Source organism: Bufo gargarizans, chromosome 1 (genome assembly GCF_014858855.1).
Source record: "Bufo gargarizans isolate SCDJY-AF-19 chromosome 1, ASM1485885v1, whole genome shotgun sequence".
Lineage (NCBI taxonomy): Eukaryota > Metazoa > Chordata > Amphibia > Anura > Bufonidae > Bufo > Bufo gargarizans.
This window is the reverse complement of record NC_058080.1, coordinates 499,155,571-499,181,962: the sequence shown is the minus strand read 5'-3', so window position 1 is coordinate 499,181,962 and position 26,392 is coordinate 499,155,571. Positions and strand designations below refer to the sequence as shown.

The following is a 26,392-nucleotide window of genomic DNA, read 5'->3' as shown; positions in this document are numbered from 1 at the left end:
GGTGCAGTTAGCTGTGGCGTGTTGACAAAAGTTTTCCACATCTCTGCCATGCTAACCCTGCCCTCAGAGGAGCTGGCCGTGACACAGCTGCCTTGGCGACCTCTTGCTCCTCCTCTGCCTTGGCCTTGGGCTTCCACTTGTTCCCCTGTGACATTTGGGAATGCTCTCAGTAGCGCGTCTACCAACGTGCGCTTGTACTCGCGCATCTTCCTATCACGCTCCAGTGCAGGAAGTAAGGTGGGCACATTGTCTTTGTAGCGTGGATCCAGCAGGGTGGCAACCCAGTAGTCCGCACAGGTTAAAATGTGGGCAACTCTGCTGTCGTTGCGCAGGCACTGCAGCATGTAGTCGCTCATGTGTGCCAGGCTGCCCAGGGGTAAGGACAAGCTGTCCTCTGTGGGAGGCGTATCGTCATCGTCCTGCCTTTCCCCCCAGCCACGCACCAGTGATGGACCCGAGCTGCGTTGGGTGCCACCCCGCTGTGACCATGCTTCATCCTCATCCTCCTCCACCTCCTCCTCATCCTCGTCCTCCTCGTCCTCCAGTAGTGGGCCCTGGCTGGCCACATTTGTACCTGGCCTCTGCTGTTGCCAAAAACCTCCCTCTGAGTCACTTCGAAGAGACTGGCCTGAAAGTGCTAAAAATGACCCCTCTTCCTCCTCCTCCTCCTCCTCCTCCTGGGCCACCTCCTCTTCCATCATCGCCCTAAGTGTTTTCTCAAGGAGACATAGAAGTGGTATTGTAACGCTGATAACGGTGTCATCGCCACTGGCCATGTTGGTGGAGTACTCGAAACAGCGCAACAGGGCACACAGGTCTCGCATGGAGGCCCAGTCATTGGTGGTGAAGTGGTGCTGTTCTGTAGTGCGACTGACCCGTGCGTGCTGCAGCTGAAACTCCACTATGGCCTGCTGCTGCTCGCACAGTCTGTCCAGCATGTGCAAGGTGGAGTTCCACCTGGTGGGCACGTCGCATATGAGGCGGTGAGCGGGAAGGCCGAAGTTACGCTGTAGCGCAGACAGGCGAGCAGCAGCAGGATGTGAACGCCGGAAGCGCGAACAGACGGCCCGCACTTTATGCAGCAGCTCTGACATGTCGGGGTAGTTGTGAATGAACTTCTGCACCACCAAATTCAGCACATGCGCCAAGCAAGGGATGTGCGTCAAATTGGCTAGTCCCAGAGCTGCAACGAGATTTCGCCCATTATCACACACCACCAGGCCGGGCTTGAGGCTCACCGGCAGCAACCACTCGTCGGTCTGTTGTTCTATACCCCGCCACAACTCCTGTGCGGTGTGGGGCCTGTCCCCCAAACATATGAGTTTCAGAATGGCCTGCTGACGTTTACCCCGGGCTGTGCTGAAGTTGGTGGTGAAGGTGTGTGGCTGACTGGATGAGCAGGTGGAAGAAGAGGAGGAGGAAGCCGAGAAGGAGGAGGTGGCAACAGGAGGCAAAGAATGTTGCCCTGCGATCCTTGGCGGCGGAAGGACGTGCGCCAAACAGCTCTCCGCCTGGGGCCCAGCTGCCACTACATTTACCCAGTGTGCAGTTAGGGAGATATAGCGTCCCTGGCCGTGCTTACTGGTCCACGTATCTGTGGTTAGGTGGACCTTGCCACAGATGGCGTTGCGCAGTGCACACTTGATTTTATCGGATACTTGGTTGTGCAGGGAAGGCACGGCTCTCTTGGAGAAGTAGTGCCGGCTGGGAACAACATACTGTGGGACAGCAAGCGACATGAGCTGTTTGAAGCTGTCTGTGTCCACCAGCCTAAATGACAGCATTTCATAGGCCAGTAGTTTAGAAATGCTGGCATTCAGGGCCAGGGATCGAGGGTGGCTAGGTGGGAATTTACGCTTTCTATCAAATGTTTGTGAGATGGAGAGCTGAACGCTGGCGTGTGACATGGTTGAGACGCTTGGTGACGGAGGTGGTGGTGGTGGTGTTGGTGGTACATCCCCTGTTTGCTGGGCGGCAGGTGCCAACGTTCCTCCAGAGGCGGAGGAAGAGGCCGAGGCGGCAGCAGCAGAATAGGCCGAGGCGGCAGCAGCAGAAGAGGTAGCAGGGGGAGCCTGAGTGACTTCCTTGGTTTTAAGGTGTTTACTCCACTGCAGTTCATGCTTTGCATGCAGGTGCCTGGTCATGCAGGTTGTGCTCAGGTTCAGAACGTTAATGCCTCGCTTCAGGCTCTGATGGCACAGCGTGCAAACCACTCGGGTCTTGTCGTCAGCACATTGTTTGAAGAAGTGCCATGCCAGGGAACTCCTTGAAGCTGCCTTTGGGGTGCTCGGTCCCAGATGGCGGCGGTCAGTAGCAGGCGGAGTCTCTTGGCGGCGGGTGTTCTGCTTTTGCCCACTGCTCCCTCTTTTGCTACGCTGTTGGCTCGGTCTCACCACTGCCTCTTCCTCCGAACTGTGAAAGTCAGTGGCACGACCTTCATTCCATGTGGGGTCTAGGACCTCATCGTCCCCTGCATCGTCTTCCACCCAGTCTTGATCCCTGACCTCCTGTTCAGTCTGCACACTGCAGAAAGACGCAGCAGTTGGCACCTGTGTTTCGTCATCATCAGAGACATGCTGAGGTGGTATTCCCATGTCCTCATCATCAGGAAACATAAGTGGTTGTGCGTCAGTGCATTCTATGTCTTTCACCGCTGGGGAAGGGCTAGGTGGATGCCCTTGGGAAACCCTGCCAGCGGAGTCTTCAAACAGCATAAGAGACTGCTGCATAACTTGAGGCTGAGACAGTTTCCCTGGTATGCATGGGGGTGATGTGACAGACTGATGGGGTTGGTTTTCAGGCGCCATCTGTGCGCTTTCTGCAGAAGACTGGGTGGGAGATAATGTGAACGTGCTGGATCCACTGTCGGCCACCCAATTGACTAATGCCTGTACCTGCTCAGGCCTTACCATCCTTAGAACGGCATTGGGCCCCACCATATATCGCTGTAAATTCTGGCGGCTACTGGGACCTGAGGTAGTTGGTACACTAGGACGTGTGGATGTGGCAGAACGGCCACGTCCTCTCCCAGCACCAGAGGGTCCACTAACACCACCACGACCATGTCCACGTCCGCGTCCCTTACTAGATGTTTTTCTCATTGTTATGGTTCACCACAACAACAAATATATTATTTGGCCCAATGTATTGTATTCAAATTCAGCGGGATATAAATTTGAGGCCTAGTATTTAGGCGCTGGGTGACCGGTATGGATTTAGTGACAGAATTAGACTTGGAAATGCACAGAAGCGTGTGTGTGAAGTTATTCTGAATGACCCTATGTGCACCTTCAATATGATCTACCCTTTTAGGGATAGATTTCAAATAGCTCTGATATAGCAGAAACGACTAAATTATGAAATTGCTAAATTGGGAATTGTATTTCAACCCAGAACAAAAAATGTGCTTTGACGGACACTAAATAACTTTCCCAGCCACAACAGGACAGCGGTAACGAGAGATTTAGCGGGATATAAATTTGAGGCCTAGTATTTAGGCGCTGGGTGACAGGTATGGGTTTAGTGACAGAATTAGATTTGGAAATGCACAGTAGCGGGTGTGTGAAGTTATTCTGAATGACCCTATGTGCACCTTGAATATTATATACCCTTTTAGGGATAGATTTCAAATAGCTCTGATATAGCAGAAACCACTAAATTATGAAATTGCTAAATTGGGAATTGTATTTCAACCCAGAACAAGAAATGTGCTTGAACGGACACTAAATAACTCGCCCAGCTACAGCACTAGGGACAGATTTAGCGGGATATAAATTTGAGGCCTAGTATTTAGGCGCTGGGTGACAGGTATGGGTTTAGTGCCAGAATTAGACTTGGAAATACACAGTAGCGGGTGTGTGTGAAGTTATTCTGAATGACCCAATGTGCACCTTGAATATTATATACCCTTTTAGGGATAGATTTCAAATAGCTCTGATATAGCAGAAACCACTAAATTATGAAATTGCTAAATTGGGAATTGTATTTCAACCCAGAACAAGAAATGTGCTTGAACGGACACTAAATAACTCGCCCAGCTACAGCACTAAGGACAGATTTAGCGGGATATAAATTTGAGGCCTAGTATTTAGGCGCTGGGTGACAGGTATGGGTTTAGTGCCAGAATTAGACTTGGAAATACACAGTAGCGGGTGTGTGTGAAGTTATTCTGAATGACCCAATGTGCACCTTGAATATTATATACCCTTTTAGGGATAGATTTCAAATAGCTCTGATATAGCAGAAACCACTAAATTATGAAATTGCTAAATTGGGAATTGTATTTCAACCCAGAACAAGAAATGTGCTTGAACGGACACTAAATAACTCGCCCAGCTACAGCACTAGGGACAGATTTAGCGGGATATAAATTTGAGGCCTAGTATTTAGGCGCTGGGTGACAGGTATGGGTTTAGTGCCAGAATTAGACTTGGAAATACACAGTAGCGGGTGTGTGTGAAGTTATTCTGAATGACCCAATGTGCACCTTGAATATTATATACCCTTTTAGGGATAGATTTCAAATAGCTCTGATATAGCAGAAACCACTAAATTATGAAATTGCTAAATTGGGAATTGTATTTCAACCCAGAACAAGAAATGTGCTTGAACGGACACTAAATAACTCGCCCAGCTACAGCACTAAGGACAGATTTAGCGGGATATAAATTTGAGGCCTAGTATTTAGGCGCTGGGTGACAGGTATGGGTTTAGTGCCAGAATTAGACTTGGAAATACACAGTAGCGGGTGTGTGTGAAGTTATTCTGAATGACCCAATGTGCACCTTGAATATTATATACCCTTTTAGGGATAGATTTCAAATAGCTCTGATATAGCAGAAACCACTAAATTATGAAATTGCTAAATTGGGAATTGTATTTCAACCCAGAACAAGAAATGTGCTTGAACGGACACTAAATAACTCGCCCAGCTACAGCACTAAGGACAGATTTAGCGGGATATAAATTTGAGGCCTAGTATTTAGGCGCTGGGTGACAGGTATGGGTTTAGTGCCAGAATTAGACTTGGAAATACACAGTAGCGGGTGTGTGTGAAGTTATTCTGAATGACCCAATGTGCACCTTGAATATTATATACCCTTTTAGGGATAGATTTCAAATAGCTCTGATATAGCAGAAACCACTAAATTATGAAATTGCTAAATTGGGAATTGTATTTCAACCCAGAACAAGAAATGTGCTTGAACGGACACTAAATAACTCGCCCAGCTACAGCACTAAGGACAGATTTAGCGGGATATAAATTTGAGGCCTAGTATTTAGGCGCTGGGTGACAGGTATGGGTTTAGTGCCAGAATTAGACTTGGAAATACACAGTAGCGGGTGTGTGTGAAGTTATTCTGAATGACCCAATGTGCACCTTGAATATTATATACCCTTTTAGGGATAGATTTCAAATAGCTCTGATATAGCAGAAACCACTAAATTATGAAATTGCTAAATTGGGAATTGTATTTCAACCCAGAACAAGAAATGTGCTTGAACGGACACTAAATAACTCGCCCAGCTACAGCACTAAGGACAGATTTAGCGGGATATAAATTTGAGGCCTAGTATTTAGGCGCTGGGTGACAGGTATGGGTTTAGTGCCAGAATTAGACTTGGAAATACACAGTAGCGGGTGTGTGTGAAGTTATTCTGAATGACCCAATGTGCACCTTGAATATTATATACCCTTTTAGGGATAGATTTCAAATAGCTCTGATATAGCAGAAACCACTAAATTATGAAATTGCTAAATTGGGAATTGTATTTCAACCCAGAACAAGAAATGTGCTTGAACGGACACTAAATAACTCGCCCAGCTACAGCACTAAGGACAGATTTAGCGGGATATAAATTTGAGGCCTAGTATTTAGGCGCTGGGTGACAGGTATGGGTTTAGTGCCAGAATTAGACTTGGAAATACACAGTAGCGGGTGTGTGTGAAGTTATTCTGAATGACCCAATGTGCACCTTGAATATTATATACCCTTTTAGGGATAGATTTCAAATAGCTCTGATATAGCAGAAACCACTAAATTATGAAATTGCTAAATTGGGAATTGTATTTCAACCCAGAACAAGAAATGTGCTTGAACGGACACTAAATAACTCGCCCAGCTACAGCACTAAGGACAGATTTAGCGGGATATAAATTTGAGGCCTAGTATTTAGGCGCTGGGTGACAGGTATGGGTTTAGTGCCAGAATTAGACTTGGAAATACACAGTAGCGGGTGTGTGTGAAGTTATTCTGAATGACCCAATGTGCACCTTGAATATTATATACCCTTTTAGGGATAGATTTCAAATAGCTCTGATATAGCAGAAACCACTAAATTATGAAATTGCTAAATTGGGAATTGTATTTCAACCCAGAACAAGAAATGTGCTTGAACGGACACTAAATAACTCGCCCAGCTACAGCACTAAGGACAGATTTAGCGGGATATAAATTTGAGGCCTAGTATTTAGGCGCTGGGTGACAGGTATGGGTTTAGTGCCAGAATTAGACTTGGAAATACACAGTAGCGGGTGTGTGTGAAGTTATTCTGAATGACCCAATGTGCACCTTGAATATTATATACCCTTTTAGGGATAGATTTCAAATAGCTCTGATATAGCAGAAACCACTAAATTATGAAATTGCTAAATTGGGAATTGTATTTCAACCCAGAACAAGAAATGTGCTTGAACGGACACTAAATAACTCGCCCAGCTACAGCACTAGGGACAGATTTAGCGGGATATAAATTTGAGGCCTAGTATTTAGGCGCTGGGTGACAGGTATGGGTTTAGTGCCAGAATTAGACTTGGAAATACACAGTAGCGGGTGTGTGTGAAGTTATTCTGAATGACCCAATGTGCACCTTGAATATTATATACCCTTTTAGGGATAGATTTCAAATAGCTCTGATATAGCAGAAACCACTAAATTATGAAATTGCTAAATTGGGAATTGTATTTCAACCCAGAACAAGAAATGTGCTTGAACGGACACTAAATAACTCGCCCAGCTACAGCACTAAGGACAGATTTAGCGGGATATAAATTTGAGGCCTAGTATTTAGGCGCTGGGTGACAGGTATGGGTTTAGTGCCAGAATTAGACTTGGAAATACACAGTAGCGGGTGTGTGTGAAGTTATTCTGAATGACCCAATGTGCACCTTGAATATTATATACCCTTTTAGGGATAGATTTCAAATAGCTCTGATATAGCAGAAACCACTAAATTATGAAATTGCTAAATTGGGAATTGTATTTCAACCCAGAACAAGAAATGTGCTTGAACGGACACTAAATAACTCGCCCAGCTACAGCACTAAGGACAGATTTAGCGGGATATAAATTTGAGGCCTAGTATTTAGGCGCTGGGTGACAGGTATGGGTTTAGTGCCAGAATTAGACTTGGAAATACACAGTAGCGGGTGTGTGTGAAGTTATTCTGAATGACCCAATGTGCACCTTGAATATTATATACCCTTTTAGGGATAGATTTCAAATAGCTCTGATATAGCAGAAACCACTAAATTATGAAATTGCTAAATTGGGAATTGTATTTCAACCCAGAACAAGAAATGTGCTTGAACGGACACTAAATAACTCGCCCAGCTACAGCACTAAGGACAGATTTAGCGGGATATAAATTTGAGGCCTAGTATTTAGGCGCTGGGTGACAGGTATGGGTTTAGTGCCAGAATTAGACTTGGAAATACACAGTAGCGGGTGTGTGTGAAGTTATTCTGAATGACCCAATGTGCACCTTGAATATTATATACCCTTTTAGGGATAGATTTCAAATAGCTCTGATATAGCAGAAACCACTAAATTATGAAATTGCTAAATTGGGAATTGTATTTCAACCCAGAACAAGAAATGTGCTTGAACGGACACTAAATAACTCGCCCAGCTACAGCACTAGGGACAGATTTAGCTGGATATAAATTTGAGGCCTAGTATTTAGGCGCTGGGTGACAGGTATGGGTTTAGTGCCAGAATTAGACTTGGAAATACACAGTAGCGGGTGTGTGTGAAGTTATTCTGAATGACCCAATGTGCACCTTGAATATTATATACCCTTTTAGGGATAGATTTCAAATAGCTCTGATATAGCAGAAACCACTAAATTATGAAATTGCTAAATTGGGAATTGTATTTCAACCCAGAACAAGAAATGTGCTTGAACGGACACTAAATAACTCGCCCAGCTACAGCACTAAGGACAGATTTAGCGGGATATAAATTTGAGGCCTAGTATTTAGGCGCTGGGTGACCGGTATGGATTTAGTGACAGAATTAGACTGGGATATGGCCAAAAAATAAACAGACTATTGCTGGTTAAATGCACTTGGTGTGACAGCTTCACCCTGATGTAGGCTTTAGCCAAAAAACAACCACACCATTGAGGGTTAAATGCACTTGGTGACAGGCGCAGCTTGCCCCTGATTTAGTATATGGCCAAAAAATGAACAGACTATTGCTGGTTAAATGCACTTGGTGTGACAGCTTCACCCTGATGTAGGCTTTAGCCAAAAAACAACCACACCATTGAGGGTTAAATGCACTTGGTGACAGGCGCAGCTTGCCCCTGATTTTGTATATGGCCAAAAAATGAACAGACTATTGCTGGTTAAATGCACTTGGTGTGACAGCTTCACCCTGATGTAGGCTTTAGCCAAAAAACAACCACACCATTGAGGGTTAAATGCACTTGGTCGCAGCTTGTGCTGGCGCACCACAAGACACAAAATGGCCGCCGATCACCCCAGAAAAATGTGACTGACAAACGGTCTGGGCAGCCTAAAAACAGTGAGCAATTGAGGATCAGCAGCTCAATGATCCACAGCTGCAGATCGATCAGTTAATCAAGTCCTTTGGAGGAGTTAATCTGCCTAATCTCGCCCTACTGTCGCAGCCGCAACCTCTCCCTACGCTAATCAGAGCAGAGTGACGGGCGGCGCTATGTGACTCCAGCTTAAATAGAGGCTGGGTCACATGGTGCTCTGGCCAATCACAGCCATGCCAATAGTAGGCATGGCTGTGATGGCCTCTTGGGGCAAGTAGTATGACGCTTGTTGATTGGCTGCTTTGCAGCCTTTCAAAAAGCGCCAAGAAAGCGTCACAAAAGCGCGAAGAAAGCGACGAACACCGAACCCGAACCCGGACTTTTACGAAAATGTCCGGGTTCGGGTCCGTGTCACGGACACCCCAAAATTCGGTACGAACCCGAACTATACAGTTCGAGTTCGCTCATCCCTACTTACAATCTAAGAGGAGACAGGGGTGACACAAAAGGTAAAAAGTGTTTGTACAATGATCCAGTCATCTTAAAAATAACTAATTTCATGAGCCAACCACCAGCCAATATTTGTAGTGCTTTTGACTGCATGGGGTGTGGTAGATAGTGTTTGATGATGGGTCAGGTTCACAAGAGACAAGAAAAAGGCGGGGAACGGCCTGCTACATCCGTGAATACCGGGCGCAACCATGCACTGCCAAGATATTGTTCGGCCCCATTCTCTTTATCGGGTAGCGGCGATGGAGATCCGGCTGCTACCCGGCAAATATGCCGAGGAGCGGCCGGATAAACACCGCTGCACGCAATAGTTTTTGTCTGGCTGCTTCTCTGCATATTTGCCGTGTAGCTGACGGTGGAGAGCTTTTTAAGCATGACACAAAACTCACTAATTTCATTGGTGTATATGAGGTTCTCCCTACTCTTCAGGGTAACGAGCATTTGTGGAATTCTGCATACCTAATTATGTGCTTTCATGTAAGAAAAGCTACTGCCAAAGACTTATTGCCTTAATCTCAGTGAAATAAAGATGCACATCTGGGTTATCCCATGTTTATCTTACAATCAGGTAAAATTTTATTTTATGTTTATGACCACCCTAAGACATACGGCTGTAACAGAGTTAACAGTCACTTTCATAAAGAGTTAACTAATGGTGATAACTCACCAAGTGTGTGTGTGTGTGTGTGTGTGTTAACTATGCTACATCTGTATGCAACTATGTAACCGGTAATGGACCTTTTAACCGCATCCGGACCGCCTAACGCAGATCCGCGGTCCGGAGGCGGCAGCTGCAGGCAGACTGACGCATATACGCGTCATCTCGCGAGACGCGAGATGAGGCGCTTAGCCGGCCCGCGCATGTGCAATGCGGGCCAGCATTTCTTCAAGGGGGGTCGCGTCATCAGCTTGCCAGCCAATGATCGCGGCTGGCAAGCTGATGATTTTTAAAAAATCCAATCAAAGGCCAGATAACAGATCATATTAGGAAATATGATCTGTTATATGGCTGCCCTGCTCCTCTGCTGGTCCTTTTGGTCGGTTGGATCCAGCAGAGGAGCAGGCTTCACAGTGAGTACACCAAACACCACACACTAGCCCCAGATCACCCCCTGCACCCCAATTAACCCATTGATCACCCCTTTGATCGCCCCTGTCAATCACTAGTGAAAGGAAAAAAGTGATCAGTGTAAACTGTCACTTTTTTTTTCACTGGTATTGACCGTTAGGTTTTAGGATAGTTTAGGCCCCTTGGTTAGGTAGTTTAGGGATCAGTTAGCGCCCAGCCCACCGCACCGCAGTCCCTTATTCGCTGATTAGCGTATCGCTAATCAGCATTTGTACTTTTATAGTATCTGTAAGTGATCAAAACTGATCACAGTCAGATCTATAATAGTATTAGTGTCACTTTAGTTCGCCCTCCACCCAAAACGCAGTGTTTGCCCGATCAGGCCTGATCGGTCGCCCACACGTGCGTTCGCCCACACACGCCCCACCGCAGTGACAAAAAATATATTTTTTTTGATCACTGCACGTTCACTTTACACGCGCTGCGGCGATAAAAAAATATCAGTTTTGATATTTTTTATCAACCGCAGCGGCCTCTGGTACTTCGCTAGCCTCCCATTTGTAAGACAGGCTTGCTTTTTTTCTTGGGTAGTCTCAGGAAATACCCCTAAATTTAGTTGCCCAAATGTCAAACAGGGGGTATTCTTCTGAAGAGGCCTACAGGCTTCTGACCCAGTCGGGTGAACAATGGGAACCCTCATCTGACGAATCTAGCGGGTCAGAATATGAACCTGTAGAAAGCAGTGGCACTCTGACCCAAAGTTCGGATGAGGAGGTTGAGGTCCCTGATAGCACCAGGCGTACCCGGCCCCGTGTCGCTAGACAACAGGTTGCACAGGATCCGCTTCAAGGGCAGCAGAGTGGGGCTGGCGCTGTCGGATTACGTGGTGAGGCATACACCAGCAGCGCAGCCCTCCCTGGACCTAGTACCAGCACTGCCGTACAACCTGGTGAAGTGGCGAGCACCAGAAGGGCAGTTGAAGCTGGTACGATGGCACTTGCATTAGTTACCCCGTCGCAGCCCCCGCAAAGACGGGCCCGTAGACCCCCTAGAATCCCTGAGGTGCTGGCAAACCCTGATTGGCAGTCTCCAACTTCAGCCGCACCTGTAGTTCCCCCTTTCACCGCCCAGTCTGGAGTTCAGGTTGAGACAGCTCAGATCGGTTCGGCCCTGGGATTTTTTGAGCTGTTCTTGACTGCGGAGCTCTTGGACATAGTCGTGGCCGAAACAAACCGGTATGCCACAATTTATAACCGCCAACCCGAGAAGCTATTATGCCCAGCCTTTCCGGTGGAAACCAGTCCAAGTTTCCGAAATTAAAACTTTTCTGGGCCTCCTCCTAAACATGGGTCTAACCAAAAAGCATGAATTGCGGTCATATTGGTCCACGAACCCAATTCATCACATGCCCATGTTCTCTGCTGCTATGTCCAGGGCACGTTTTGAGGCCATCCTGCATTTCCTGCACTTTAGCGACAACACCACCTCCCGTCCCAGAGGCCACCCAGCTTTTGACCAGCTCCACAAAATTCGGCCCCTCATAGACCATTTCAACCAGAAATTTGCAGATTAGTATACCCCAGAGCAAAACATCTGCGTAGATGAGTCCCTAATACATTTTACCGGGCGCCTTGGCTTCAAACAATACATCCCAAGCAAGCGTGCCCGGTATGGGGTCAAATTGTATAAGCTCTGTGAAAGGGCCACAGGCTATACCCACAAATTTCGTGTCTATGAGGGAAAAGATCAGAACCTGGCGCCGGTCGGTTGCCCTGACTACCTGGGGAGCAGTGGGAAGACAGTCTGGGACTTGGTGTCACCCTTATTCGGCAAGGGGTACCATCTTTATGTGGACAATTTTTACACAAGTGTGGCCCTCTTCAGGCATTTGTTTCTAGAACAGATTGGCTGCTGTGGCACCGCGCGAACTAGTCGCGCGGGCCTCCCCCAACGGCTCGTTACCACCCGTCTTGCAAGGGGGGAGAGGGCTGCCTTGTGTAACGAAGAACTGCTCGCGGTGAAATGGAGAGACAAGCGTGACGTTTACATGCTCTCCTCCATTCACGCAGACACGACAATCCAAATTGAGCGAGCAACCCGTGTCATTGAAAAGCCCCTCTCAGTCCATGACTATAACCTTCACATGGGAGGGGTGGACTTCAATGACCAGATGTTGTCTCCGTATTTAGTTTCCCGCAGAACCAGACGCTGGTATAAGAAGGTGTCTGTATATTTGATTCAATTGGCTCTGTATAATAGTTTTGTTCTCTACAGTAAGGCTGGGAGAACAGGATCCTTCCTCAAATTTCAGGAAGAGATCATCGAGAACCTCCTGTATCAAGGAGGTTCTGTGGCCCCATCCACCAGTGTAGTTAGCTGTCTACACGAGCGACATTTCCCCAATGTCGTTGCCGGTACCTCAACCCAACCGTCACCCCGAAAAAGATGTCGTGTCTGTAGCAGGAGTGGAATAAGGCGTGACACCCGCTATTTCTGTCCTGACTGTCCTGACCACCCTGCCCTATGCTTAGGGGAGTGTTTCCAGGAAGTACCACACACAGGTACACCTAGCATAGGGATCACATCTCACCAGGACAGGCACACAGGGCTATTAGGGCCCATTCACACAGAGCTGCTGCAAACCTCTCCTTTCACCTGGGACAAAGTGCATAACGCACTTCGCCACATCTTTGGGCGATTTGCGCTTTGCACATTGTCCCATGGGGAAGGAGAGGTTTGTCCTATAAAGGTAAAAAACAAAAAACAAAAAAAAATCACCAGTAAGCAAAAAGGTTAATGTTCAGTTCAAAAAGTTTAAGTTTAAGTTTAAGTTTAAAATTATTGCGTTGCGGCCTGGTTTTTTTTTTTTTTTTTTTTTTTTACCTTCCAGGTGGACCAACCGATCGACTAGCTGCAGCATTGATGTGCATTCTGACAGAAGCATTGCGCTGCTGTCAGATTACACACAAGTCGGTGTATGCGATGCTGCAAGACGAGATTTCTCCTCTGCAGTAAAAGATACGTTTGCCGAGGCAGATGAGCTGAGGAGGAGGCGGTGTTCCTATGCTTTGGCAAACACTTTGTATATAAAAAAAATAAAAATAAAATGTGAATGTGAATGGAGAAATCTGGTTTGCCAGGGCATACGAGCTAAGTGGGTATGGATGTTGGGCGGAGCTCCTATGTCCTGGCAGACGCCTTTCCCCTCCTTTTTTTTTTTTGGCAGAGATTTTTTCATCCACATTGATTGATGCGAATGAAGAAATCTATGCCGTTCATTTTTTTTTTATCAGCCAAGAGGCTGAACGGAAAAAAAAAAAAAAAACTCATTACCTGTATGCTCAATATAAGGAGAATAGCAGAAACTCCTAATGCTGGCCATACATGTAATGATTGCGGAGACCCTCAAATGCCAGGGCAGTACAAACACCCCACAACTGACCCCATTTTGGAAAGAAGACACCCCAAGGTATTCGCTGAGGGGCATATTGAGTCCATGAAAGATTGAAATTTGTGTCCCAAGTTAGCGGAAAGTGAGACTTTGTGAGAAAAAACAAACAAAAAAATCAATTTCCGCTAACTTATGCCCCCAAAATTTTTTTCTTTGAACTCGCCAGGCCCCTCATTGAATACCTTGGGGTGTCTTATTTCCAAAGTGGGGGTCACATGTGGGGTATTTATACTGCCCTGGCTTTTTAGGGGCCCTAAAGCGTGAGAAGAAGTCTGGGATCCAAATGTCTAAAAATGCCCTCCTAAAAGGAATTTGGGCACCTTTGCGCATCTAGGCTGCAAAAAAGTGTCACACATGTGGTATCGCCGTACTCAGGAGAAGTTGGGAATTGTGTTTTGGGGTGTCATTTTACATATACCCATGCTGGGTGAGAGAAATATAAAAAAATGGGAAAAGTTGTCTTTAGCCAAGATATTTCTCTCACCCAGCATGGGTATATGTAAAATGACACCCCAAAACACATTCCCCAACTTCTCCTGAGTACGGCGATACCAGATGTGTGACACTTTATTGCAGCCTAGGTGGGCAAAGGGGCACACATTCCAAAGAGCACCTTTCGGATTTCACCGGTCATTTTTTACAGATTTTGATTGCAAACTACTTCTCACGCATATGGGCCCCTAAAATGCCAGAGCAGTATAACTACCCCACAAGTGACCCCATTTTGGAAAGAAGACACCCAAGGTATTCCGTGAGGGGCATGGCGAGTTCCTAGAATTTTTTTTTTGTCACAAGTTAGCGGAAAATGATGATTTTTTATTTATTTTTTTCCTTACAAAGTCTAATATTCCACTAACTTGCGACAAAAAATTAAAAATTCTAGGAACTCGCCATGCCCCTCACGGAATACCTTGGGGTTTCTTCTTTCCAAAATGGGGTCACTTGTGGGGTAGTTATACTGCCCTGGCATTTTAGGGGCCCATATGTGTGAGAAGTAGTTTGCAATCAAAATGTGTAAAAAATGGCCTGTGAAATCCGAAAGGTGCTCTTTGGAATGTGTGCCCCTTTGCCCACCTTGGCTGCAAAAAAGTGTCACACATGTGGTATCGCCGTACTCAGGAGAAGTTGGGGAATATGTTTTGGGGTATCATTTTACATATACCCATGCTGGGTGAGATAAATATCTTGGTCAAATGCCAACTTTGTATAAAAAATGGGAAAATTTGTCTTTTGCCAAGATATTTCTCTCACCCAGCATGGGTATATGTAAAATGACACCTCAAAACACATTCCCCAACTTCTCCTGAGTACGGCGATACCAGATGTGTGACACTTTTTTGCAGCCTAGGTGGGCAAAGGGACCCACATTCCAAAGTGCACCTTTTGGATTTCACCAGTCATTTTTTACAGATTTTGATTGCAAACTACTTCTCACGCATATGGGCCCCTAAAATGCCAACGCAGTATAACTACCCCACAAATGACCCCATTTTGGAAAGAAGACACCCCAAGGTATTTTGTGATGGGCATAGTGAGTTCATGAAAGTTTTTATTTTTTGTCACAAGTTAGTGGAATATGAGACTTTGTAAGAAAAAATAAAATAAAAATAAAAATCATCATTTTCCGCTAACTTGTGACAAAAAATAAAGAGTTCTATGAACTCACTATGCCCATTAGCGAATACCTTAGGGTGTCTACTTTCCGAAATGGGGACATTTGTGGGGGTTTTCTACTGTCTGGGCATTGTAGAACCTCAGGAAACATGACAGGTGCTCAGAAAGTCAGAGCTGCTTCAAAAAGTGGAAATTCACATTTTTGTACCATAGTTTGTAAACGCTATAACTTTTACCCAAACCATTTTTTTTTGCCCAAACATTTTTTTTTATCAAAGACATGTAGAACAATAAATTTAGCGAAAAATTTATATATGGATGTTGTTTTTTTTGCAAAATTTTACAGCTGAAAGTGAAAAATGTCATTTTTTGCAATAAAATCGTTAAATTTCGATTAATAACAAAAAATTAATTACCGGCCGGTCACTCCACCACAGCGGATACCACCACCCTGGATCTTAGCTTGCTGGTGGCCTTCAGAGCCATACGCCGACCGTTGCCACGCATATACTCAGTCAACCTGCCTGCAGTGTCCCCTGATGAATCCTGGGTTTTCCTGGGAGGAAACGCGTCGGGGCGCATTAGCGTTACCGTCACTCTACTCCTCAATCAGGTTTTTGGTGGCGGGGATTTATGTTGTGTTTAACATTGTGTATAGTCGTATTTTTCTACGGCTCAGGCTGTCAGCATTCGGACTGCCTGCACTCTCCCTGTGTCTAGGGCCTCATTAGGGTCATTTACACAGGACGAGAGTTCCAGTCGGGGCCACCCCTTGCGGGGCTTTTTTGGACCCCGTCCCGTGGATTACCTAGTAGGGTCGGACCAGGCCAAGTAGGGAGGCAACAGGGCTAGTTTACCTTCCTCAAACATAGCCATACCCGACCTACCACCAGTGGTCTTGCCCACCACACACAGTACACCTAGACGGGATTGGCGCCTCTGTGTACCCGCCATCCTATCAGTGTACCTCTGTGTATGGTATACATGTTGTTTGTCTGTAGGGGCTGTTTTTATCTCCCTATAACCAATAAAGTTTCATGTTTTATTTAGTTAACTGCCCCTCTTAGTTTTTTTCTGATTGTCATTTGAGCAGTATTCAGGGAGGCACTATTGCCTGCCCCTGTCTGACCATCGCCATTTTTGTTATGTTGAAAAGCCTTTAGTGGCCTATATCTTAGTATCTTTAGTATCTTATATCAGTACTACAAGAAAAATATATACGCATTTCACTTCTGCAGTTATTTTTGTTGAAAGCATATAGGAGCGTATTTGAGTACAACATGAAAAATATACACGCACTTCACTGTTGCAGTTATTTCTGGTGAGATCGTATAGGAGCGTATTTCAGTAACAAATTAAATATTTACGCACTGCACTGTTGTAGTTATTTCTGGTGAAAGCGTATAGGGGCATATTACAGTAAAAAAATGAAAATATATACGCACTGCACTGTTGCAGTTATTTCTGGTGAAAGCGTATAGGGGCGTAGTTCAGTAAAAAAAGAAAAATATATACGGACTGCACTGTTGTAGTTATTTCTGGTGAAAGCGTATAAGGATGCATTGCAGTAAAATAAATAAAAATATATACGCACTGGACTGTTGCAGTTATTTCTGGTGAAATCGTATAGGGGCGTATTACAGTAAAAAAAGGAAAATATATACGCTCTGCAATTCTGCAGTTATTTCTGGTGAAAGCGAATAGGGGTGTATTTCAGTACTTCAATAAAAATATATACGCACTTTACTGTTTACATTTTTTCTGTTCAAAGCATATAGGGTCGTGTTTCAATACAACAAGAAAAATATATTCTCAGTGCATTTCTGCAGTTAATTGTGGTGAAAGCGTTTAGTGGACGCTGCTGCTACTGTCATCTCCACACTGTCACCTTGTCACTCTTTGGTGTCCTCCTAATGCTGCTGCTACTGCCATCTTCACACTATGTCACTTTACCACTCTGTCTTCTCCTGATGCTGCTGCTTCTACTGCCATCTCCACACTATGTCACCTTGCCAGTCTGTGGTCTCCTCATGCTGCAATTTTCACATTATGTCACCTTGTCACTTTGTTGTCCCCTCATGCTGCTGTCAACTCCACACTATGTCACCTTGCCACTCTGTGGTATTCTGCTGATGCTGTTACTGTCGCCACCTCCAGACTCTGTCATTTTGCCACTGTGTGGCCACCTGATGCTGCCGCCACCGTCAGACTCTGTCATTGTGCCATTCTGTGGAGTCCTCCTGCTGCTTCCACTTCACCACTATGTCATAGCGCCACACTGTGCACTTCTCATGCTGTTCCCACCCTTCCAAATTCATGACTGGGCCACTATTTTGCCTTTCGGCCTGGCTGCCATCATCATTTATTTGACCTTTCTCCTGGTGACCGCATTTGATTTCAGACAAGCTCCCAGCACAGACAAGGGTAAGGGCTTACCTGTGTATCACCGGACGGGTGAGTCAAGATTGCAGCCCACATGTGTTCGCTGGCAAACACTGCAAACTGACCATCACTGGTTCTGTAGATATCTATGTGGAATCAGCTGGCGACGGTGTAAAAGGAGTGCACTTCTTCTTGATGCTAACATGGACCTGTAAGGCTGAGTTCATTCTTGAGCTATTTGGTCAGTTTTGGCCTCTTGACCCCAAATAAGTGAAGTGTACAGTGATTCTAAGAGTGACACCTGTCATCTGCATGTCATACGGACTATATTTCACTACCACAACAGACTCCCTATGCGTGTTACTGCAAGGCACAGTATTCTACACCCCTATCTGCATTCCGGAAATAGCAGTCTTTTAATGCGATTCACCACGAATAAATTCGGATTGAAGCAAATTTTTCAGAACAATTCAGCGAGTCGGCCAAATCAAATTTTTGAAAAATTCGCTCATCTTCTAGTCCTGAGTAAAGTCCTAAAGGGAATGCCAGATTCCTCCCTGTTTGCCATTCAAACTAGTTGTCTCCTATGAGATTCTTGTAACCTCCAAGCTTGTTGCATCACATGATTTAGGTAAAACCACTGTTTTCAAGTTACAACTCTGTCCATCTGTTTCCTTCTGCAATCATTGAGTAGGGAACCACCTACATACCACTTACAGGCCAAAAAGATCTTAAATAGGTCTCACCGCCATCACCGTGTCTCATACCCATCATATGTATCTTAGAACTGCACACAACAGTATTTTTTTTTCTAAAGGGTTCACAATATGCACTTAAAAGGGGTTGTCCAGGTTCAGAGCTGAACACGGAAATTCCTCCATTTTCACCCAGGTAGCCCTTCTCACTTGAGCATCGGAGCAGTTTATGCTCTGATGCTCTCCCTTGCCCTGCGCTAAATTGCACAGGGCAAATGCATTTTCAGGAGTTCTGGTGACGAACCGAGCTCTCCATGGGGCTGCCAGGAAGTCCGGTGACGTAACCGGCACTGATGGACGGGCTTTAGTGCTGCCCTAGCCAGTAAAACTGCTAGGGCAGCACTAAAGCACACACATCACCCAACACACTGACAGGCGGAAGCTTCCGCCCGGCATTGTGTTGTTATAAACAAAAGACCCCGTGCTCTGCGCGATTTAGCGCAGGGCAAGGGAGCGCATCGGAGCATGAGATGCTCCGATGCTAGCATCAGAGGGCTTCCTGGGCGAAAATAGGATTTTTTACAGCAGATAAAATAATGGCCTGGATGAGAAGTTGAGACCAATTGAATGGTTCGAATTTGTTATGTGGTCACATTTATTTAAAGATTTGTAGTGATGAACGGCAAGGGCAATATTCTAATTTGCGATATTTCGCAAATATTTGGTAGAATATTCGTCATATATTCCTGAATTCTAGATAATTTTCTTGATTGCGAAAAATCGGCAATGTATTATGCGCGTAATGTGCATGCAATACAGGCGTGGGTCACTGTTGCTACATTTTTCAAGCTGCTAGAAGTTTCCTGAGACTGGAGAAAATGGTTGGCACGGCAGAACATTAAAAATGGCTTTATATGCAGATAGAGTGCTCCAATATATTCGCTATTGCGAAATCGGCACTAATGATGCAAATATTTTGGCGCAATACGTGCAACTTCACATTTTAACAGGTCTGGCTACTTATTGGTGATTAGTGCACTAAGTATTGTTGTGAACTTGTGACATCCCAGCACTATGTATGTATGTATGGACAGCAGACCCTATCAGCTACACTATATCAGGATATAACCTACACTGACTATCTCCCACTAACTATCTGTATTATATATATAAGCTATCTAACTAACTAAATATCTAATGTAATGACACAGGAAAGCGGAGAGCACAGCAATAACACTGCTGTCTCTCTATAGATCTGCAAAATACTGCAAACAAGGGCTGCTGGGGAGGTTCTTATATAGTAAGGGGTAGGTAACTTCCTATTGGTTGCTAGGGATGTTGCTAAGCTCAGACAAAGACATTGCAGCCTTCGCATTGGTCCACAAGCTAGAAGGGAGGTTACTGATGAAAAAAAATAATAGTAGAATATTCAAAATTATGAGTATATCATATTCTAATTATTTGCCAATTCTCGAAGTGCCGATATTCGCAATTAATATTCGTGCTTCGAATATTCGCGCTCAACACTAAAGATTTAGTGGGTTAAATGGGGACTGATGTTTGCAATGTTTGTTCCTGTTTCTCCAGGACAAGGTGTATACAGAAGACGCAGTGAACCATGTCTGGGGCCACCAGCTTCTTGATGGGTAAGCTCTAACAAACTGCAATTTATATCTACTGTACATACTGAAAGTAGCTCCTACTGTCACATTACTGGCTCAGCATGGAATGTGTTAAAATGTGTTGTCTCACTTCAGATTATACACTGCTGGTATCCAGGGGTTACAACCAGCAGTGGTGGTCGGCCTTGTACACTATAGGAAAAAGTGCTGGCCCACAGTTTGTGCGCTCCCACGGTGCCGGCCATCAAAGATGTTTACAATGTGTTCAAGCATAGCCAACCTCTAATGGATTGCAAGGTGGTTGTAACCCCTGAAAACGAGCATGTATAATGTATATAACAATACATTAGTAAGTGTCTTGTATTAAATTTCTCTACATGATAAATGCCATTTGCTGAAGTAAGAGAACTGCTTTAAGGTTGGAGTTTCAAATGTCATAATAAGAAATTTTATATGAGGCACAGATTTGAGGTATAATTTACGCTATTTTCTGATATACATTACTGTAATTCTGTTGGGTCATGAGAGGCTATGCTCCTCCTGCTAAGCCATAAGTTTTTTTATCACAAAAATGGTGAAAAAGGCAAAAAATTGAGAGAAGAAGCAAAGCATTGAAGGATCTATAAGGTAAAGGACCCATTATCTGAAACTCATTGGGCCAGATTTATCATTAGCTCAGGTCAGAATAATGGAGTGAAAAAGTCCCAAAAAAAGTCCCAAACGCTAAAACTGTGCACAAATTTGCGACTTTTTTCTGTTCTGCACTATGCTCGCCAGTTTTCTGAAAGTGGGCGTGTTTTCTTATGTAAATGAATCTCTAGACAGATTTACTATTGGGACTATTTAAAAAGTCGCAAAAAAGTCGCAATTTCACTCCAGTGAGGACCATGCTTATCTTATGAGACTTTTTAATAGAACATGCGACTTTTTAATAGAACATGCGACTTTTTCATAAAAACTTGCAACTTTTTCGTAAAGATGTGCGACTTTTGTAAAGCTGCTTACTGACGGATAAACTGCTACTGTCAAACAACATTTATTACAGTCTTAGGCCTCATGCACACGACCGTTTTTTTTTAAGGTCCGCAAAAACGGGGTCCGTAGGTCCGTGATCCGTGACCGTTTTTTCGTCCGTGGGTCTTCCTTGATTTTTGGAGGATCCACGGACATGAAAAATGAAAAAAAAAATCGAAGTCAAGTTTGCTATTGAAATGATAGGAAAAAACGGACACGGATCACGGACACGGATCACGGACGCGGATGACAATCTTGTGTGCATCCGTGATTTTTCACGGACCCATTGACTTGAATGGGTCCGTGAACCGTTGGCCGTGAAAAAAATAGGACAGGTCCTATTTTTTTCAAGGCCAGGAAACACGGATCACGGATGCGGCTGCCAAACGGTGCATTTTACGATTTTTCCACGGACCCATTGAAAGTCAATAGGCCCGCGAAAAAAAACGGAAAACGGCACAACGGCCACGGATGCACACAACGGTCGTGTGCATGAGGCCTTAAAGGGCTGATCATAAATCTGACTTGGCTAAAACTGACTTTAGCCATATGTTAAAGTGGAGTGAGCTGTCAGAGTCATGATAAATCTGGCCCATTTTGTTTTCACCCTTCAGCTTCTCATTTTCATTCTTATTTTATGTTCTGCCATTATAATCTGGTGAAATGTCTGGGCCGTAACATGGCACACATCTACTTCATTTTTTATGTCTCTGTGTGTTCATTTTCCACATTTGTCACAAGGACAATTTCAGGGTATGGTACCCTCATTGAAAGTCCTTCTTGGAGAAAACATAATGGGCCAGATTTATCATGACTCTGACAGCTCACTCCACTTTCACATATGGCTAAAGTCAGTTATAGCCAAGTCAGATTTATGATCTGCCCTTTAAGACTGTAATAAATGTGGTTTGACGTTAGCAGTTTATCTGTCAGTAAGCAGCTTTACAAAAGTCGCATATCTTTACGAAAAAGACACACATTTTAATGAAAAAGTCGCATGTTCAATTAAAAAGTCTCATAAGATAAACATGGTCCTCACTAGTGTTGAGCGCGAATATTCGAATAGCGAATTTTTTTCGCGAATATCGGCACTTCGCTAATTCGCGAATATTTCGAATATAGTGCTATAAATTCGCTATTTCGAATATTCGTTTTTTTTTTTTTTTTTTATTGTTATATTTTTTCCTTTCCCACTTCCCTAAAGTTGTTCTTACCTGTCCTTTGGATTCCTGGCTTCCTGGCTGCTCCAGTCAGTGCCCGTTGCCGCTTCTGCCGCCTTCCGTGCTCATGGAGCGTCCCCATTTCCATGGGAACGTCTCCATATACTAGAATGTACTGTCGGATTTGAGAATTACGTTGAAATCGCAATTGCGATTAATATAACACGAAATAATCGCATTTGCGATTTCAACGTAATTCTCAAATCCGACAGTACATTCTAGTATATGGAGACGTTCCCATGAGCATGGAATATAGCATTACTAAGTTAAAATCGCAAATGCGATTATTTCGTGTTATATTAATCGCATTTGCGATTTTTTATTTTTTTTTTTTTACTATGGTTGGCTTCAATGGTAGAATTAGCGAATATGACGAATATATTCGTTATATTCCACAAAACGAATATACGAATGTATTCGTCATATTCCACAAAACGAAGATAACGAAGTATTCTGCATCTCAGTTATATCTACCTATTCATCAACTTCGCTAATTCTAGCAATCATATAGGAAAGTTGACTATAGAGACAGATAAGTATAATTCGCTATGCGATTATATTACTTTGCTTTTTTATATAAATAGATTATAATAATTATCAGGTATTATAATTATTCTATTTATATAAAAAAAAAGCAGTCATATAATCGCATAGCGAATTATACTTAGCTGTCTCTATAGTCAACTTTCCTATATGATTGCTAGAATTAGCGAAGTTGATGAATAGGTAGATATAACTGAGATGCAGAATACTTCGTTATCTTCGTTTTGTGGAATATGACGAATACATTCGCCATATTCGTTTTGTGGAATATAACGAATATATTCGTCATATTCGCTAATTCTACCATCGAAGCCAACCATAGTAAAAAATAAAATAAAAAATAGATAATCGCAAATGCGATTAATATAACACGAAATAATCGCATTTGCGATTTCACCTTAGTAATGCTATATTCCAGGGATCAGCAACCTCCGGCACTCCAGCTGTTGTCAAACTATGACTCCCAGCATGCTCCATTCACTTCTTTGGGAGTCCTGAGAACAGCCATGGAGGTGTGCATGCTGGGAGTTGTAGTTGCACCACAGCTGGAGTGCCGAAGGTTGCTGATCCCTGCCAAATTCCATGCTCATGGAGCGTCCCCATCACCATGGTAACGTCTCCATATACTAGAATGTACTGTCGGATTTGAGAATTACGTTGAAATCGCAAATGCGATTATTTCGTGTTATATTAATCGCATTTGCGATTTCAATAGGAGAGTAGCCTTTAAGTCTAAAAAAAATCGCATATTATTCGCGATAACTAGCATAATGACGAATATTCGATTTCGACGAATATAAAACGAATATTCTATCGAATATTCGCGAATTTCGTCGAAATCGAATATAGCACCTGCCGCTCATCACTAGTCCTCACTGGAGTGAAATTGCGACTTTTTTGCGACTTTTTAAATAGTCCCAATAGTAAATCTGTCTAGAGATTCATTTACATAAGAAAACACTTTCAGAAAACTGGCGAGCATAGTGCAGAGCAGAAAAAAGTCGCAAATTTGTGCGCAGTTTTAGCATTTGGGACTTTTTGGGGGGACTTTTTCACTCCATGAGCTAATGATAAATCTGGCCCATAAACTTTGTCCCCTGGTGGACACCTAGATGAATGCTCAGATGCTAAGCTTCTGACCTTTGCAGGGCCTTCTAGCTCGGAGGGTTGGGGACGATTTGCCTGAGCCCTTCTGCTTCTGGTATGCTGCACTTTTTAGTAGCACTTGGATGAAGAAAGTAATGACCTGCAGCATATAATAATAATTTTTAATCATATTCTACTACAGGATTAATACCCTAAACACAGGGATGTCACAGCACATGAACAGCATAGTGAACATAATATCCAACCTTAGGTGTAATACACACAGTGGTGAAACTACAGGTGTAATGGACATAGTGATATCACAGTAAAAGGGTAATACACACAGTGATTTCATAGCTAAGGTATAATACACACAATGATATCTCTCTACAGGAATAATAAATATAGTGATGTCAGCAGCATAGGAAGTCACAGTGAGATTGTGCAAGAATAGCGCATACAGTGCTCAGGGTGTAGAACTCTACAAGCATAATGCACATTGTGATGTCACATAAAAAAAACACAAGGTCCCAGTACATAGATAATGGAAACTGTTAAGCCTTAAGAAAGAGTTATTGCACACAGTGATGTCACATTATGAGAACAAGGGTACCATTACAGAGCAAAGGATAAAAAACACAGTGATGTTACTATGGCTGTGATGTCAGCACATGACTAGTTCATTCAAAGAAAATTCACACAGTGATTTCACAGAACATAATAACACAGTGATGTCACAACACAGGGATGATAATAAAGTGAAGTCACAGTGCAGGGGTCATCACTGTACAATTCAGAACAAATGCAAATGCTAAAAATATTGGTTCTCCGTGATTTGAGTTTGACCTTTCAGGTGCCAGTGATTTTAGAGTCTGACACCCCTGGTAGTGGCAGTTACAATGCATTTGGAATGTCTTCACATTTCAGACCTTTTCACTTATTATTTTGTTTTGAAAAAGCCTGTAACATAATGTTATTTTTTCAGCATATTATTCCGTTTTATTATTCTTCCCCCCCCCCCTTTTCTATACGCTACTCCTACAGTTTTAGGAGTAAAATTACCAAACTTTGCACAATTGTTCGGCACATACCCGAATAGGTTGCTTGTGCTTTGTTAACCGATCCCACCCTCTGGGCCCCTGGGGCAGCCCCCGGAAGACCCCACTTTTTGTCATGGACTTTCATTGGAAAATTGTAAACTTTAGCCACTCGTACAGCTTTGAGGTTAAACTCACCAAACCTGGGTCACTTAGTCATGGGGTCAACCTGAAAATTTCTGTCACATTTTGGGGACTAAATAGTGGGCGGAGTCACAAACAACAAATCAGATTTTCCCTATTGACTTCAATGAGAAAATTAAAATTGCTGTCATTCTCACAGAATTTAAACCATAATACCCAAACTTAGCACCGTGGGTCAATGGGTGACTGGGTTTAAAATTTATAAAAAGAGGGGGGAGTCTACAACTGTCAATCAATTTTCAGCCATTTGTTTAAATGGGAAAATTTCAAACTGCTGCTCCTCCGTTAATGGCAGGTTCCTCAGACTTGGCACAGTTGGTCACTGGAGGACTGAGATTAAAATTCAGAAAAAGTGGGTGGGGCCAAAAATAGCCAATCAGATTTATTTGATTGATTTAAATGGGAAAAACTAAAAATGCTGCCATTCTCACATTTTTGATGTCATGGACCTCAAATATCACAAATGTGGTCATTAGGTGTTTCCACTTAAAAGTTAGAAAAAGTGGGCGGAGCCACCAGCAACCAATCAAATTTCACTCTTTGATTTTCAATAGAAAACAATAAAACTGCTGCCATTTTTACACGTTAAATGCCATAATTCCAAAACCTTAAAGTGTTAGTCACTGGGTGACTGTGGTTCACAATTAGGAAAAATGGGGCGGGGCAACAACAGCCAATCATATTTCAGCCTTTGGCCTTAATGAAAAGCAGATAAACTGCTGTTATTATAACAGTTTAAATTCCAAGTGTCCCAAACTTAGCATAATTGCTCACTGGATGACTGCTGTCAAAATTTTGGAAAAGTGGGTGGAGCCTATAACAGTCAATCAGATTTCACCTATTGACTTCAATGTAAAACTTTAAAATACTGTTATTCTCAGTTTTAAAGCCAGAGGCCCCAATCTTGGCACAGCCTTTAACAGCCAATTACATTTTAGACATTCAGTTTATATGGGAAAATTTTAATTACTGCTGCTCTTTGACTGTTAATGGCAGGGTCCTCAAATTTGGCACAGTCATTGGGTGACTTGGGTTAAAATTTAAAAAAGTGGGTGGAGCCACAAACAGACACTCAGATTTCAAGCCAACATCCTGTGGTTTCTTCAGAAATGACACCATCTAGTTTACATTTTGTTATATTGCTACCTAAAATGAAAA

At 43.7% G+C, this 26,392-nt stretch overlaps 1 protein-coding gene across 1 annotated transcript in view; it reads left to right on the top strand.

Moving 5' to 3' along the window:
* Positions 1–26,392, top strand: part of LOC122923918 (immunoglobulin superfamily member 1-like) — a 332,379-nt gene that overhangs the window by 15,739 nt on the left and 290,248 nt on the right. The window contains exon 2 of the mRNA XM_044274802.1: positions 20,096–20,154. Within this exon, the coding sequence (XP_044130737.1) occupies positions 20,127–20,154 (28 nt within the window). The 5' untranslated portion in view covers positions 20,096–20,126. The remainder of the gene's footprint in view (positions 1–20,095; positions 20,155–26,392) is intronic.